This window comes from Mesoplodon densirostris, chromosome 3 (assembly GCF_025265405.1).
Source record: "Mesoplodon densirostris isolate mMesDen1 chromosome 3, mMesDen1 primary haplotype, whole genome shotgun sequence".
Classification (NCBI taxonomy): Eukaryota; Metazoa; Chordata; class Mammalia; order Artiodactyla; family Ziphiidae; genus Mesoplodon; species Mesoplodon densirostris.
Window position 1 is genome coordinate 152,155,859 of NC_082663.1, and position 17,816 is coordinate 152,173,674.

General features: G+C 59.9%; 1 protein-coding gene across 1 annotated transcript; it reads left to right on the forward strand.

Moving 5' to 3' along the window:
- Positions 1-1,426: 1,426 nt before the first annotated feature.
- On the forward strand, positions 1,427-3,509 carry GADD45B (growth arrest and DNA damage inducible beta). The gene is made up of 4 exons (XM_060092415.1): positions 1,427-1,724; positions 1,827-1,928; positions 2,277-2,499; positions 2,771-3,509. The coding sequence occupies exons 1-4, from the start codon at positions 1,681-1,683 to the stop codon at positions 2,882-2,884; spliced, it is 483 nt and encodes a 160-aa protein (XP_059948398.1). The 5' UTR covers positions 1,427-1,680; the 3' UTR covers positions 2,885-3,509.
- The last annotated feature ends 14,307 nt before the right edge of the window (positions 3,510-17,816 follow it).

The window sequence follows — 17,816 nt, forward strand, 5'->3', positions numbered from 1 at the left end:
CGGCGCTGGGGGCGCAGGGACCGCGCGCGGCCACCAGGTGGCGCCGCTGCGCCCCTCAGCCCCCGGGACATTTCGCGCCCCCACGGTGGGCGGCGCGGAGGCGGCGCGATGCGTCAGCCGGACAGCGGAGCTGGGGGAACGGAGCCGCGGGGCGGAGGCCAGACCCCAGGCTGGCGGGGGAGGGGGCGCAGCTGTGAGTCATCGGGAGCCCCCGTTCGGCAGTAGTAGCCAGTCCCACGCGGGCCTGCCCGCCTGGCTCGTGAACTGCTTTCCAGGGGAGATGGCGAGGCTGGCGGCCGTCCCAGCGTGCGGCCGTGGCTGGCGCACACGTGTGGCTCCAGCACGAACTAACCGGGGGCTTGGGGGAGTGGAGGCCTCACCAAGCCTCAGTTTTCCCTTTTGCATCCTGCAGATGAGAGTAGCGCCTGCTTCCCGCGTCCTTGAGGGTTAAATGAACCGTGATACGGGGAGCCTGGTGCCCAGTGAGCGCTAGGTACATTCAGCGCCCGCTCCGGAGGGAGGAAATAAAGGCGGCGACCACCATTGCAAGCGCGCCCAGGTGGCAGCGCGCGACGCACGCAGGAACCGGTTCCCCTCGCTTCTCCCGGGCCTCGATTTCCCCCCTACGGTCAGGTGCGAGGCGGACGTGCGGTCAGACCTTGCAACGCGAGGCGCCTGCAGGGGGCGCGGAGCCAGCGAGGCCGAGACACCTGCGCCTCCCACGCGCGCCCCACCCTGAAACTCGACGCGGGTGGGGAGGGGGCGCCCGGTCTCGGCCCTAGGCTTTGCAGCCCCCGTTTCTGGGTACCTCGAGGCGGCCTCCAGCGACCACCACCTCTTGTTAAATGTTTACCGTGCACCCCTCATTTTATTTAGGACTCACTGCAATCCAAAGAGGCCAGCGCTGCATTCCCATTGGACAGATAGGGACACAGAGGCCCAGAAAGTAAAGTCACCCAGGGTCTGGGGTCCCTGAAGCCCGGGGAGATTCCCGCCACCACCACCTAGAAAGGATCAGGCTGCAAACCGTACTCCCTCTCCGTGCAAAACCCCAGCAGAACCTGGAAAGGCGCGGGCCGGGGACTCTCCGGGGTTTCCAGGCCCCCCCGAAAGTCCGGGCCGCCTCGCGCGCTGGAAATCCCGCGCGCGCCCCGAAACGCGGCGCGGCTGCCGGGAAATCAGGAGAAAACTTCTGCTTTTTTTTTTTTCTTTTCTGGCACTCAAGCTCCCCCGGCTCCCCACCCCCCGCCCAGCGCCCTCCTCCCGGCTCTCGCCCCCACGTGGGGCGCCCCCTCGCGGCGCCCCGCCCCCTCCCCGCCGCTGGCCAACCGCAGCGCGGGTTTCTCTCGCCTTTGTTTTTTCTCCAATAGGAGGGGCGGATGAACCACCGGGGCCACGCCCCTGTTTGTACAAGTCTATAAATTGCGGCGCCGGCAGCCGCGCGCTAAGGTCGCTGAAGCTGAGAACGTCAGACTTTCCTTTGCAGCTCCCTGGATTATTCTTGCTGAGGCACTTGCAATTTTTTTCCGCCTTATTTGGGAAGGATTTCGCTGCCTTCCGAAGGTCTTGACGAACGCTTGGGCTCCGTAGGAAGACTTTGGGCTCTCCGGCCTCGGACTTTGCATTTTCTCCCTTGGAACGGTCGTGGGGCTGTTTTCCACTGTGGATTATAATTGCAACATGACACTGGAAGAGCTCGTGGCGTGCGACAACGCGGCGCAGAAGTAAGTAGCGGGGCCCCCGCCGCCTGAGGTCGGCCGGGCCGGGCGGGGACCGGAGCGCCCCGTGGCCGGCCCGGCGCTGACCCCCGTCTCCCTTGGCCCCAGGATGCAGACGGTGAGCGCCGCGGTGGAGGAGCTGCTGGTGGCTGCGCAGCGCCAGGACCGCCTCACCGTGGGGGTGTACGAGTCGGCCAAGCTGATGAATGTGTGAGTGAGACCCCGGCCTCCGGCTGGGCGCGGGTGGGGACCTCCTCCGCTCTGCACGCTCCGTGCTGCATCCCTCTCTTGCATGGGGCTGGGACACCCCCGTGTCCCTACTGTGGGTCGAGGCTGCAGTATCCCGGTGCTGCATCATTTGCAGGCAGTCACCCCGTCTGTGCCCCTGCCTTACCCCGCCATCCTTTGAACCGAATGTCTTCTCCCCCACCATCTGTCTGCTTGCAGACGCGATCCCTTGCGCACCTGCAGTTTCTCTTTGGTTTTGCAAACTCCCCGCCATAACGGTGGCCCCTCCCCAGTCCCCAGCTGACCCACCATCCCACTCTCGCTCCTCAGGGACCCTGACAGCGTGGTCCTGTGCCTCCTGGCTATTGACGAGGAGGAGGAGGACGACATCGCCCTGCAGATACACTTCACGCTCATCCAGTCCTTTTGCTGTGACAACGACATTGACATCGTGCGGGTGTCAGGAATGCAGCGCCTGGCACAGCTGCTGGGCGAGCCGGCCGAGACCCAGGGCACCACCGAGGCCCGGGACCTGCACTGCCTCCTGGTCACGGTGAGCTGGGCCTCGGCCCCGCCCCGCACCCTCCCCACCCCGGCACCTGGGCCCGTGTTTGTCAACAAAGTCGAGCTGGCGGGTCTGCACCAGCTCAGCGCTCAGCCATGCTCGGCAGGTCCCCGTGGGCAGCCGGCTGGGTCTCGGGGCCTTAGTCACCCAGCGAGCTATTTTGAGCCAGCCTGCTTTCCACAAAGGGGCCCTGGGAGAGGGGGGCTCCCCAGCCACTCCTGGGGCTCCCACTGAACCCCGTCTTCTCGCCTTCCCACAGAACCCTCACACAGACGCCTGGAAAAGCCACGGCCTGGTGGAGGTTGCCAGTTACTGCGAAGAGAGCAGGGAGAACAACCAGTGGGTCCCCTACATCCCCCTTCAGGAGCGCTGAGACCCTGCCCGGCGTCAGAACCTGTTGCTGCCAAAAAACACGATAAAATAAATATTTGATCCCCCCTCCCTCCCAGAACCCCCCCCAAACAACCCAACCTATGAGACCATCGGGGGCAGGATCGTTGGAGGCTGAAGACAGGAGAGGGAGTGCGCGGCCACCCCAGGGCGCCGGGGCTGGAACAGCGCCAGCAGCGGCCACCGTGTGAGGAGAAGATGGGACCCAGGCCAGCAAGAGAGGGGACCCTGGAGCTCAGGCCTGGCGACAGAGCAGAAGCTGGAGTGGGGGAGCTGTCCCCCCCCACACAGGAGGGCCGAGACTCCACACTTCAGGTGTGGGGTGGGACTGATAGTACCCGCCCCCCTCCTTGAGACCAGAGCTGACATGTGCAAACGGGCCTTGGTGGGCCGAGGGTCCGCACCCTGGCCAGGACAGTACTTTGGGACTTGGGAGCCGGGGCTGATGTTGCTCTGTACCGGGGAACTCCCAGTCTGCAAACTAAATAGACAATTTATTTTGTTACTTGCACTTGTTACTTGAATCGGTGAAAGAAAGATGGGAAGCTTACAGATACATATATTTTTACTTCTACTATAATGGCCTTGTAATAAATTGTTAAATCTTCTGGGTTCTTGTGTATTTACCGCCGGCCTCAGTGCGGGACCAGGACCTCCACCTCCCCTGCGCTCCAACAGCACTGGCGCCGCCCACACCACCTCCTGCAGGCTCACCAGGAAGTGTTACTTAAGTCCGAGTTAGCTGCTCCAGGCTCCTTGCAAAAACAGTGCCTCTTCTCTCTGCAGCCGGCGCCACCCAAGTCCAACAAATCTTTGCCTCTTTTTTTTTTTTCTTCTCCCCTCCTCCTGCCCCGGAGCAATTAAAAGACCGGTTTATTACGAAACCTGGCCGCCGTGCCGCCGCTGTTACTCGCTGAGCCAACCCCAAACTCTGGGCACATATAGACGCACCCCTGGGGGCTGGCTGCAGCCCCTGCCCGCCCGGCTGCCACCGCAGCCCAGGTCCAGAGAGGTCAAGGGGCCACCTCGACCACACAGCGAGGTGGGCTTGGAGCTCAGAGCTGCCCCTGGGCTTGGGCGTTGCAGGAAGAGCTTTGGGGATCCCCCAGAGAGCAACCCCCCACCCAGGCCTTCTCCCTCCCACGGTGGGCCTCTGCACTGCACTAAAGAAAAAAAAGAATTTTTTTTTCTTTCCCCAAACTAAAATCAACAAGCAGAAAAATACCCCAGGAAGTCGTGCTCCCGGCCCAGCTGGGCTTGGCACGCTGCTGCGTTTTGCCTCTAAACCGAAACTGTGAGGCCTGGCCGGCCACCTCCTTTTCCCCTGAACTCGCAGGCGCGGTGACTCCCCTGGCCCAGGGCAGGGAACTGGGAGCGCGGCCCAGCCCGAACTCCGGCCTCAGTCTTCCCGCGCCGAGTCTGCGGGGTGGACTCGCGGAGCCCGTGCAACACCCCTCCCCTCTGCCCCGCACCCCGGGGCCTGGGAACCGGGTGGGGAGGTAACCCAGGGGCCAGACGTAGGCCGCGACCTTTCCACGGAGCCCCACGTGGGCGAGTGAGGAAAACCCCGACGGCCCCCGGGGAGTCACGGGGCTGGGGGGAGCCCCAGCGGGGGAGGATGGGGGAGGGAAGGAGAAAGGGGGAAATCCCAGAGGGAGACGAGGGGGGAGGGGCGGGAATCCCTCCTGAGGGGAGATCGGGAGTGGGGAGGGAGGAAAATGAGATGCAGCCTGGAGTAGGGACAACGCCCCCGCCAGCCCCGGGGAGCGGAATCCCTCTGCGGGCGGGGGAGGGGAGATGCTAAGAGGAGATTCCCGAGCCCCGCGGGGTGGAGCGGGGAAAGGGGAACTCAGAGGGTCTAAAGGGGGTTGGAAGGAATCTCTGCAGGGATTTGGGGGAGGGGAGATTCTAAGTGGAGAGACCGGAGCCCTGAGGGGGGGAGGTGGGAGTTTGAAGAGGAGGGGTTTAGGGATGGGGGTGGGGCAAGGGGGAACCCTGAGCGGGAGGGGGAGAAGGGCCGAAGGAATCCCTGTAGGGGTGGGGGGGAAGGGAGTGAGGAGACGAGCTCCAGGAGAGAAGGGAGGAGTCTGAGGGGAGAGAGGGGATCCTGCTGGAGTTGGGAGGTGAGGGGACTGAAGCCCCGAGGGGTGGAGAAGGGACTGCGAGGGGGTAGGGGGTAGATGGGGAGGATCCCTGAGATGGGGCCCAGAGAGGGGAAGGGGAGCAGAGGCTGAGGGACCTCAGTGGGGGGCATCAATGGGGAAGGACTGAGGTGGACAGGGCTGAGCCCATTGTTCCAACGGTGACCTGGACTTCCCCCTGTCGAGGCAGGCGGGGCACCCAGGAGAAGCTCCCGGCCGGCTCCGCCCGCGGGTGTGGGCTACTCTGTCCCCATCCTGACCTTGGCCAGACAAAAGGGCCACATGACCTCTGACTCTCTCCTCCCTAAGTCCCCGGTGCAGTGGGGGCAAGACCCCAGGCCCCTGGGGTCCAAGGAGATACTGGGCATGGGTGGGACCCCAGCTGTGCGACCCTGAGCTGGTACCTTAACCTTTCTGTGCCTTCAGTTGCTCCTTCTGAAAAATAGGGATAATAATGCTACCTACCTCATAGATTGTTGAGGTTAAATGAAACCTATATTCCTTAGATTAGCTCCTCTGACTCAGAATGTATAAAAAGGATTAGCCATTATTACAACTACAACTATTATCAGCACTATTACTGTCCCCTGAATTTCCAGAAGCATCTCCTTTAATCCTCACAGCCACCCTGCGAATTAGCAGAGCCGAGACTAGGGTGAGGCGAGAGGGACACGCCTTCCGTGCAAAATTTAAGACAGCAGGAGACCAAAAACTCAGTGGGCAAGATAAAGAATATTTTCAAGCAATATATTTCTAACTCGAATGCAAACCTAAGAAAAAAACGAGAGAGAGACAGAGAGAGAATATCCCTTGGGGACCAAAACTGTAAATCAAGATAGGATTAGCCGATTTGTCCCTTTGCCTCTCTGCGGGCACCGTTCCTGACCCTGTCTTGATTTCAACTTCGATATTTGGCTCATTTACTTTGCAGGTTAGGGTTAGGGGTTAACTGACGACGCCGACGGGGCGTGGCTTCTCAGAGGGGGCGTGGCTTCCCAGGAGAGGTGAATTCCAGCTCTCGCCGCTGCCACCGCGCGAACATGCGAACTTGCAGGGTCATGGCTCTTACGTTCTGATATCAGTTCTCCCATTATTCTCATTAACGTTATTACTACTCTTGCTGTTGTTGTTGCTGTCGTTAATAAAAGCATTGAGTCTTCCTGACCGAACCCAGAATCCAACGGCTGTTCGGAGGAGGTAATAACAGCAGCTCGGCTGATTCGGTCGTCGCTGGGTGCTGACACCCTTAACTTGACCACTGTCCACTGAGGACGATGCCGTTGTCCCATTTTCCAGAAGAGGAGCCTGAGGTCCAGACTGGAGGAGCCACGGCTTGGTCAGGAGTCTTGAAAACCCAGGGGGACAGGGAGAGGGGGCAGGCTGCACCCCAATACACTCCCCCCCACACCGCCAGAGTTCAGGGAGGAGTGGCCACAGGTCACAAAGGCTCGGTCACTGCTGCAGGTGCCCCCTCCCCGGGGCTGCCACTGCTGGGGGCTGGGTGCCAGGAGCAGGACAGTGCAGGAAGACGCTATTCTCCAGCTGGGTGTGCATGGCCCTCCTCTCAGGGCACCCACGCTCACCTCCATCCACACCTGCACCCTCGGGCCTGAGACACACACACACACGCAGGCACACCTGGAGACGCACACACAGCTCCCCAGACCTCATACACACTGTTGCCCACATGGGTCCCCCCAGCACTTCTGCGTGGAGGGCTCAGACTCCAGCTTCACCCCATCCCCTTAGACACATGGCTTCTCTGAGCTCCCTTTCCAAGTCTGTCCCCTAAACATGCCGCCTCCGTCAAGCGTCTATCCCCACGTGGGCCTGTGCACACACACGCCACAGTGGACACGACCACAGAATCACACGCATGTGGACATATGTAAATACAGATGTGCTCCCTGTCCCCAGGCCTCAATGGTATGTACGCTTCCCGCTATTTCCTTGAACACTCCCTGCCCGGGAAAGGGGGCTGGCCTTGTGAGCAAGTCATGAAGCCCATAATGTCCCGCTGGACTTGGGGACTGGGCTGGGGGGCCAGGAGTGAGACAGTCACATAGGGCAGCAATACTGGGAGAGGTGATATGATAGTAGCTGACATTGCACTGGGCCAGCCCCTCAGCCCTGCCATCTCTTATCCTTCTGAAAACAACCCCACGAGGTAGGTACTGTTATTCTCTGCTTTTTACAGGTAGTAATTCAGTTAGAACTTATATATATATACACACACATATATATACATATATATGTATATTTGAGATATAATTCACATATCATAAAATTCACCCCCTTTAAAGTATAATTCAGTGGTTTTTAGTATATTCACCCAGTTGTGCAATCATCACCGTGATCTAGTTCCAGAACATTCCATCACCCCAAAAAGAAGCCCAGTCCCCATGAGCCCATGAGCAGTCACCCCCATCCTCTCCCAGCCCCTGACGACCACGAATCCACTCTCTATCTCTGTGGATTTCCCTGTTCTGGACGTTTCATACAGGTGGAAGCACACACTCTGTGGCCTTCTGTGTCTGGCTTTTCTCACCTGCATGACATCTGGGGGCTCATCCACTTTGCAGGGTGTGTCACTACCAAAGTTTGGGCTCGTAGTGCCCGCCCTGCGTCTGTGGGCCCCAGTGTGTGTACCTGGAATCCCAGCAGCACTAGCACTTCCCTGTAGCCCAGGATCTGGGAAGGCACCGCACCCTCATCCCACCCCACCCCTGGCATGCGGCATGGCACACACACCCTGGGCCTAGACGCTGCTTGCACACCTGGCCCTCTAACCTCTGCCCAGAACCCTTCGTCCCTCCCTTTCCGCAAGCTAACACCCGGCACCCTCTTGTCCTCACCTCAGATGTCCTCCTCAGGGAGCCCTCCAGATAAGACCCCTGAGAGCCTGCCTCCTGGCTCTGCCCATTTCCCCTGCCCCGCCCTGTTTGTAATGACAACTTCATCCTGCCATCCTTTGCTCCTTATCCGTCTCCTGTGTTAGGCTGCAGATTCAAGAGGGTTGGGAGAAATGTGTTTTTCTTAGCTTCCAGGCCCCTCGTGGCCAAGCCCCTCTTGGGACCCACTTGGCACTTCCTCAATGCTGTGGCCCGAAGATTCAAGCCCGGATCCGGAGTTACATATAACCAGAGATTGACCCAATCAGTCACCTCTTTCCCTGGAACAGACTGTTTTGTCCCTAAGAGACACACTGACCAGCCAAGTGCTGGGTCCTGGCCAGACGCAGTGACACCACCTCTCCAGGGAAGCTGGAACCTGGCGTGGAGGCTGCCAGCCCTGCGCTCTTAGGCAAATTGCTTCACCTCTTTGGGCTCAGTTTCCTTATCTGTACAATGGGCATACTAATCGGAGTGCCCATCTCTCAGGCGTCCTGAGTGTTAAATGAGTGAAGATATGTAAGGCACTTAGAGCAGAAGGGAGAGCCATCCAGAAGGGTTGGTTGGTATGCGACTATTTGATTCCTTCTACCTGTGCATGGCAGCATCTGCCTCTCTGCCTGTGTCCCTGTGAGTAGGGCTTGGTCTCTGAAACTGCGTGGCTACGTGTTTGGGTGGTTGGATCTGTGTCGCTACATGGCGTCCCTGAAGTTCACATGCACATGGGGCCGGGCCTCATGGTCCTGGAGTCCCCGGAGTGAGCCTGGGACCCAGAGCTCCTGACTAACTGGGGTGCCATGATTATTGCATGATTTATTGGCTCCCACTTCCTGAGGCCAGAAATCTGAGAAAAGGTGTCAGCCAGGCTGGTTCCTTCTGGGGCTGTGGGGCAGATCTCTCCAGGCTTCCCTTGCTTCTGGTGGCCTCAGGTGTTCCTTGCCTCTTAGATGTTTTTCTCCTGTATCTTCACATCTCTTCCTTCTATGTGTGTCCCTGTGTCCAGATGTCCCCTTCTTTTTAATTTATTTATTTTTGGCCGTGCCACGTGGCTTGCGAGATCTTAGTTCCCTGACCAGGGATCGAACCGGCGCCCTCGGCAGTGAAAGTGCAAAGTCCTAACCACTGGACTGCCAGGGAATTCCCCAAAAATATCCCCTTCTTATAAGGAAACCAGTCACGATGGATCAGGGCCACCCTGGGGACTTCATCTTAACCTGATTATCTGCAACGATCCTATTTTCAGATTAGTTCCCGTTCCCAGGTACTGGGGGTCGGGACTTGCGCATCTTTCGAGGGGACACGATTCAACCCATAACCCCCCAATATTACCCAAACCTGAATTCCCAGTCACACATGTGGACACGTGAGACCCCTAGGCTCACATGCAACTGACACCTCTCTGTGTCTTGTCTGCTCAGGTTTCCCAACTTAGTCCCAGCGGCGGCCCAAGTAACCCTGAACGAATGAAAACACAATCCTGGGCCACTGCCCTCAGACACACAGATAAAGGACCACGCAGCCTCCAGCGCACACACACACACACACACACACACACACACACACACACACACACACACACACACACACACACACACACACGAGCCAGAGAGGAAGTGGTGGGCGGGATTTATTTATCCACCAACCTCACCTTCCCTGTTCCAGGCTGTTCCTGGGGGCTTCGACTCCCTGGTACTGCGTGCCTGCACACAGTGGGTTCAGGAAAGGCCTCAGGACAGCTATGTGGTGTTGGGGCTTGTACCCTCGGGTGGCTAAGGAGACGTGGGTAGCTAGCATCTCGGAAGAGTGGCTCTCAGACCTCAGGGTGCACAGGAGCCCCCGGCTCAGCTTCACATCTCTGGCTCCTCCCATTCAGTAGGTAAGATGGCGCCCCTGGGGGTACCCATGTCTGCCGGAGCGGGGGCTCCCCCTTTCTAGGAAGCTGCAGAAGGAAACCACGTGCTTTCTGGGACGGGCTTCTACTTAATGCTTCTCTGCTTACTCCCCGGGGTCGGGGTGGGACCTCTGGCCCTGTCCCTCTTGTCCTCAGCTTTCCCCTTCCCTCTGCAAACCAGCCCGTGGTCCCTTCGCCGGCGGTGCCCCACCCCCCCCGTTCCCCCATTGCCTCACCTGCTCTTTTTTTCCCTCTCCCTGACCACAGGGGCCGGGCAGAGGCCGTGGCCTCCCGGTTAGATCTTCAGGGTCGAAGTGGTGCCCTGGGCACAGGCGGGTGGGGAGTGCTGGAGGAGCATGTCTTAGCTGGAAGGGAAAAGTCTGCGAATGACGCCCCCTGGAGTTGTGCACGAAAGATTCTGGGAGGCCTGCCTGCTGCCGCCCCCAAGCCCACCCCCCAGTGTGGAGAGGGAGGCACCAGATGGACAAGTTCGCCAGTCACCCACAGCCTTGCACAGATACCCAGGGGCCCACGGCGACCACCTCCAGAGACCCAGAGTGACACACAACCCGAGTGACACCCCCGCCGAGGATGCCCGGGGAGTAGCGGGCGCACGCAAACACACACACACACACACACACAGCTGCATCTGGAAGAGGGCGGGGGGGGGGTGTCCCTTCGCAGCACCTCCCCATTCTTTCCTGCCCTGTTGTTCCTCCTGGTTCCCACCCACCCCCTTCTCCCGGGCGCCGGGTTCCCAAGGTCCGGGGCTGTGCTGGGCTGGGGCGGGGTAAGGGGCATCGCGGGGCAGCCGAAGACCCTTTTGCACACATGCGCGCGCCTGCCCCAGGCGTGAGCGCGCAATCGCCGGCGTGCAGGCGCGGAGCGGTGTTTGTGCCGCTGCGCCATAAATGCCTCCGGGATGGCTGGCAGGGTGGCGGAGGGGCAGAATTCAGGCCAGACGCGGAGGGGCAGCCGCGGAGCTTTGGATTCGAATCTTGTCTCAGCGGTTAACCGGCTACCGGCGCGCGCAAGCTTGACTCAGTTTCCCCCTCTGCAAAAGGGAAAGTCTAACTGCCCTCCCACGTGGCGAGGCGAAAACAGAGAATGCACCAAAGCACTTCGCAAAACGCTGGGCCTGGGCGACCTTTATTACCCCTTCCCTCCACCTCACCCTCCCGCCAGCCACTCGGGGTGGGGTGGGGGGCGCCGACCCAGGCCCCAGACGCCCCTCCCTCCCCAGCAGGCAGGAGTGCCGGCTTCCTCGTTCCTTAAATTGGGTAACTGGAGACAGAGGCGGGTGTGTGAGACAGAAATCCCCGACTGCGCGAAATGCAGGGGCCTGTCCCCCTCGTTTCCCCATGTCCCGACCCCCACCGGCGCCCCTGAGGGTGCGCCCTGGGCGCGCAGCCCGTGCGCGATCGGAGCCCCCATCGCCGGCCGCCGACCCCCTCCCGTGCCCCGCGGTGCCAGCCTCCCTGCGGTGCCCGCCAGGCGCGCTGTCTGCGGCCGCCCCGGCATGGAGGGGTGGTGTCCAGGCCGCCGGCGGCCCCGGCGGCCCGGCGGCGTCTCCCCCCTCCCAGCCCCTGGCGGCGGGCGGCCGGGCCGAGGGCGGGGCGTCTGCACAGACCCTCCTTTTGTGAGCGGCGCCTTCCCCGGGCGGCCTGGCGCGCAGGGGCCGGGCGCCGCGCCAGCGCCCGGAATAGCCTCCCCGCCCCGCCGTCCGCCCCACGCCCCGCCGGAGCCGCCTGACCTGCCCAGCCGGGCGCGGGGGGTGGGGGGAGCCGGCCGCGGCGGCGCGGGCCTGCGCGCACGAGGCCTACGGTGGGGAGCTCCTCTCCGGCTGCAGACGCCCACTGGGTCAGCCCGGGTCTGATCTGCGTGCAGGGCCGACCCCTCTCCTTCCTGCAAAGGCTACTGTGGGCCGACCCCTGTCTGCGCGCCAAGGCCTACTGTGTGCAGACACTCACCTGCCTACAAACACCTACAGAGAGCGGATCCCTTCGTGCGTGCCAGCGCGCAGGGCACGCAGACGCTGACATTAAACACCCACCGTGTGTGGCACCTGAGCTTGTGCCCGCATCGTTCTGTACAGAGGTACATGCACGCTCACCGATGCCCGTTAGTGGAGACGTCTGTACCCTCAGATATCCGCGTCTGTGCAGGTATCACGAGCAGATAAAAACCCTCAGACCAGCACACCTGCACTGGCCAGCACCATGTGTGGTCACCAGGACTGCAAACTCTTTATAAGTTCAAATGTTTGCTGTACAGACCCCTGACGCCAGCAGATTTGGGGTGGGAGCAGCGTGGAGGGCACCCACTGAGAGCCGGGACCCTCTGCAAGGAGGCTTTGTGTGTGCCTCAGTTTCCCCTCCTGGAGAGGGACCCTTCTCTGCTTGAGTCTCTTCTGCTGGTCCCAGCTGTGAGGGGCTCTGAAGGTTCGAGAGAAAGGGGGTTGCACACCCCCTCCACCGGGTGGGTCTGGGCCATGGACTCAGGCATGCAGGGCTGGGGACAGGGCCTCCCCCGAGCCTTCCTGGAAGCCCAGGGGGCAGGTGCAAAGGCAGGTGGGCTCTGCGGGCAGCACGCCGGCGGCGGGTGGCTTCCCTGAAACTGAGCACAGCAGCTGCGAGAGGTTTCCGGGCCTGCCTGGCTCCACCTGGCCCCGGGGCACTCTCGGCAGAGGGGTGAGGCCGGCGGGCAGTGCCAAGGAGGAGCTGGGCCCAGCCTGCACATGCCCACATGGGAGCCACTGGGGACGCACACACACCCCGTGTGTCTGCGTGTGCGAACCCTGCAGTGCACACACCAGTGTGTGTGCTGTGCACACATACAGGCTTGCCCTTGTGGGTTGCGCGCTAACCATACAACACAGGCGATGGCCCCAGGGTCCATGTTCGCCCTCAGGCTCCTGGTGTGTCTCTAGCACCCCGGTGGGTGGTTCTTGCTAAGTATTTGTGGAGTGAACCAGGGAATAAGTGGACGCAACAGTTTGCAACTACGTGCCAACTGTTCACCACGTGTTGGGCATTTGCACATCCAGGAACAACAGAAAGATCCTTGGACAGACATTCTAGGCATGTATGCAGGGGTGTGAACAAGCTCACACCTGCACACACCTGTGGGTACCATGCGCACTGACCAGGAAACACCTGAGGCCGCCTTAATTCATTTACCTGCAGAAACCAGAGTCAGGTGTGCACACACAGGCCTTGAGGATAAACACACATTCCTGTGCACACAATTTCCCCTCTTCTCTGCCTGGGCTCTCCACCCGCCACCCGGCTCCTGGCCTCCCCCTCCCAAGGCCACTGGGTGTCCACAGCTGGGTTTGGAGGGGCTCCTCAGGGTACAATGAACTCCGCCCCCGACCCTCTGAACTTCTGTTACCAGGTGGCCCTGTGGCCTGGGATTTCCGTTTGAGCTTCTCCTCAGTCTTAGGCTATTTCTGCAGAAGGCTTCAGACTAACATGCAGCCAGAGTTGGCAGGGTCACAGCTGTGCAGGACGGGGGGCTTGGAGAGGCGGCTCCTAGATAGCCCCCAAAACCATCCTTCCATTTTACAGCCTAGCAAACTGAGGCCCAGAAGGGAGGGGCACTGTGAGAAGCAGACGCCCTGGCCAGGGCCCTCTTCTTTCTCATACTCTTGCAGCCCAAACAGTAGGTTCCCACGGCCTGCAGCCAGGGTGGGGACAGGAAGGTGGGGACCAGCCGGGAGGAGGAGGCCTGTGGGGGGAGGGGCCCTGTCTGTGTCCTGGAGACAGAGAGTGAGGCTGGCGGCCCAGAAACGCCCACCTCGGCAGTCACACACAGCTCACAGCGACCCAATCTGGAACACACAGACACGTGTCCTGTTCCTGTCCTGTCCCAGAGGCTCCCAGCCCAGCTTCCAGATGGGCCTCCTGAGGCTCCTGCCCTGCTGGAGTGTGTGTGTGTGTGTGTGTGTGTGTGTGTGTCTGTGTGTCTGTGTGTGTTTGGCCTGTGTGTATGTGTAGGTGACATGCATTTGTGTGAATGTTTTTGTGTGTATGAGTGTGCATGCATGTTTGTTTTTTGTAATTGTGTGTACATGGGTATTTGTGTAGGTGTGTGTGTTTTTGTGGGTGCCTGTGTGTGCATGCACATGTATTTGTGTGTATGTAAACACGTGTGTATTTCTATGTGTATTTTATAAGTGTGTGTGCATGTGTTCATGTGGATGTGTTTTGTGTGTGCTTCTATGCACATGCTTTCCCCCCGCCGCCCCCCAATGTGGAATCCTTGTTCCCTGACCAGGGATCGAACCCGTGCCCCCTGCAGCTGAAGCGCAGACTCTTAACCACTGGACCGTCAGGGAAGTCCCTGTGCACATGTATTTTTGTATGTATGTGCTTATGTGTTTGTGTGTTGTGTGTGTGCTCACAGATGTGTGTGTGTGTGTTGGAGAGGGGCTCCAGGTGTCCCCAGAATCCAAGTTTCATATTCGGGGATCTAGCTTCACGGGTTTGGGGCTACTTGCACGCGTGCACACGCACACACACACACACACACCACCAACAACGGCAATAATATTAACAGCTAGCGTCTACTGTTGCTTTACTAAGTACTGGGCACTTTTCTAAACACCTTACTTTTTTTTTTGAAGCCAGATGTATAGCGGTCTAATTCGGTCTAATTCGCAAACAGCAAGTTCATACTTTCTAGGTGTACAATTTGGTGAGTCCTGACAAATGCATACAGTTGTGTAACCCTTAACAACCAAGACTGAGAGCAGGCCACCATCCAGGTGTCCCTTCCTGCCCCTTTGTGTAGTCAATCCCCTCCCCCACTACCAGCCCCTGCCACCATCCATCTGCTCTGTCCCTACGGTTTGGCTTTTTTCAGGAAGTCACATAAGTAGGATCACACAGTACCCGGCCTTCTGAGTCTGGTCCTTGAACTCAGCACAGTGCAGCTGAGACGCACAGACTTTATTGCATGTGTAAGCAGTTTGTTCCTTAAAAAAAACGGATACAATTCACATACCATAAAATTCACTCCTTTGAAAGGTATAATTTAGTGGTTTTTAGTGTATTCAGACTTGTGCAACCAACATCTCTAATTCCAAAATATTTTTATCACCCCCCAAAACAAGCCCTGCCCTGTAAGCAGTCACTCCCCACCCCCTTCCCCAGCCCCTGACAACCAGGAACCCACTCTCTGTGGATCTGCCTGTTCTGGACGTTTCCCATCAATGGGATCACATCCTGTGTGGCCTTCTGTGTCTGCCTTCTCTCACTGAGTGTCAATATTTCAAAGTTAGTTGGTTCCTCTTTATTGCTGACTACATATTGCATGGTATGGCCTGACCTCTGTTTACCTGTTCATCTGGGGATGGATAGCTGGGTTGTTTGCAGTTTCTGGTGATTAGGAATAAAGCTGCTGCAAACATTCATGGCGGGGTCTGGGTGTGCACCTACGTTTTCATTTCTCTTGGGTAATACCTAGGAGTGGGGTTACTGGGCTCCACGGTGCATAAACACCTCACATCTATTAACTGATTTAGTCCTCATAATCAAGGAGGTGAGTACTATAATTAACGCATTTTATACATAAGGAGAGTAAACCCTTCCACAGATCTCACACACACACACACACACACACACACACACAGCTCTTGCCTCTACCACCCACCCGAGGCCCGCCAGGACCCACGCACACGCCCAAGGCTCCCCACGGTGCACGCAGCAAGCAGCGCGGTTGTCACGCCCCACACCCCCGGAACAGACACTGATGGGGCCTGCAGACCCAGACGAGCTGCAGACACACTGCGATTTGTTCATCTTTCCAGCCAAGCCGTCTCGTCCTGACAGTAATTAGCTCCCAGACTGGCGGGGAGACGGTGAACAGGCCCAGAGTCATCGCCGCGGCCCCACGCCCACAGGCCACCGGCACCCAGCAGTGTGCGTGCGTGCGTGTGCGTGCGTGTGTGTGTGTGTCCATTCTGGGCATATCACAGACACGCCCTCCCTAGAGCCAGCCGGGGCCCCGCACGCAGGCCCACGGTGCCTTCCACGCGCGATCTCGTCCGTGAACTTGGGCACGCCCGCACCCCCCAGGCGCGCAAGTGCGTGCCCTGCGGGCACCGGGGCACTAGGCGCTCGGGGAGCATGCGCGCGCGCTCCCGGGGCCGGCGTTGGGAGTTGGGGGCAGCGGGGGGCCGCGGGAGCACGCCCCGCCCTGCCGCCGCGGCCGGAAAACCGGCGACGGCGGGCGCTGGCGTCACGGGTTTCCACTGGGCCCCCCGCGCGGGGGCTGGGATTCCCTGGCGCAGGAACGCCTGTGACGGCGGCGCCGGCCTGAGTCGGCCGCGCGGGGAGGCTGGACCCAACTGGGATGACATCAGCCCCAGCGTTTCTGGAGCCGGCCTGGGCGGGGAGGGCCAGGGTGGGTGGGCGGGAGCGGGAAACCGGAGAAATGAAAGTGACTCAGGCTGCCGACACGTGCGCTGCGCTTTGTACCTGCTCGGCCCTGAGTCAGGTGCTGCCAGTGTCCCCAATTTCCAGATGCGGAAACTGAGGCCCGTGGGCCCTCATCTGTGCGGCTTGCATGCCCGGCGCATAGGCCGTTGCTCAGTCCTCATCTCGAGGTTCTCAGAGTCGTCACCCAGTCCCGAGTGAGGGGCCGGGGCTGGAAGCCCCCTTTGCCCAGCGCCTTCTGGGGTCCGGACCCCCTACATGATTGTCTCCCTCTCTCTTCCGCAGCAAGCGGGCTCAGAGAGGGCCTGGGTTGCCCTGGCGCCACCCAGCAAGTCGGGCACTCAAGCCAGATCTGTCTACCCTGTTGGTCTGTCTCCAGCCCTGGCCCCTGCGGTGGCCAGAGGCGGTGCCCGCGTCTGAACCCGGGCTGCCCGGCGGGGTGTGCCCACCGGCTGGCTGCCCTAGTGCTGAGGCCAGGGCGAATGGACTTTAAAAATAGCCTGGGAGGAGGCGAGGGCTATTTTTAGCCCACGTGGCTCTGGCCCTCCCAGTTCCTGGGTCAGCAGCCCTCGGGCCAGGGCAGTGAGGAGAGGGAAGGGACTCCACTTTCCAAGGTCGCTTCCCCCTCCTGGTCGTCCCGACCCACCTGGGTGCCCGGATCACCCCGCTGCCCTTCTGCGCACAGCCAGCCCTGGGGTGGACGGTTGGGGAGAAAGGACCTGGGGGCGGGGAGGGGAGGGGTGGCCCGAGGCCACCTTTCCTGAAACCCCACCCCGTTCTCCAGCTGCCCGGGCCTTTTGTAGGGCGGGGAGGCTGGTTTCTATTTTGGGAAGGTGTTGGAATAAATTCCACCGCTATTTTTAGCCGGTTTGGGGATTCCTCCACCCAGGCTGGCCGTCCGCCTCTCCTCCTCCTGGCTGACCCAAGGCTTGCCTGGATCAAAAAGGGTAGACAAGGACACACAGCCCGCAGGAGTGGGGGGTTTCCCTTGGGGCAGACCTGGAGGGGGGAGACCCCCATGTTTCCTGGTTGCGGGGGAAGGGGCCTCTCAAGGGTGTTCCCACGTCCCAGGTGAGCCAGACCTTCTGGCCTCTCAGAATCCATGACCTACTACATCTGCATTCCACCTCCAGGACAGGGTGGGGCTCCCCAGACTCACCTTTCACCTCCTTTCAGGGTTGTGACACGTCTGCTCTTTCGGAGAGTGGATCTTGAGCTCTACAGTCTTTGGCTGGGGGCTCTCATGTCCCCAAGAGAATCATCTGCTTGGTGAGGGGAAACCAAGGCACAGAGAACCCAGGGCAGGAGTGGGACCCACCTGAGGCTCATTCCCTGATGGTTTCATCTCCATCCACACTTTACAGCTGGGCTTAACCTTGGGGTAGTGACTCCACCTCTCTGTGCCTCAGCCACCTCCTTCAGGAAAATGGGGTAATAACCATAATAGAGTTACTGTAAAAATGTGAGTGAAAGGATTAGAGATCTTAGAACAGGGTCCTGGCAGGTGATGGAGCAGGGGGCCCCAGAAAGGATGCTGCGATGGTTGCCTGGA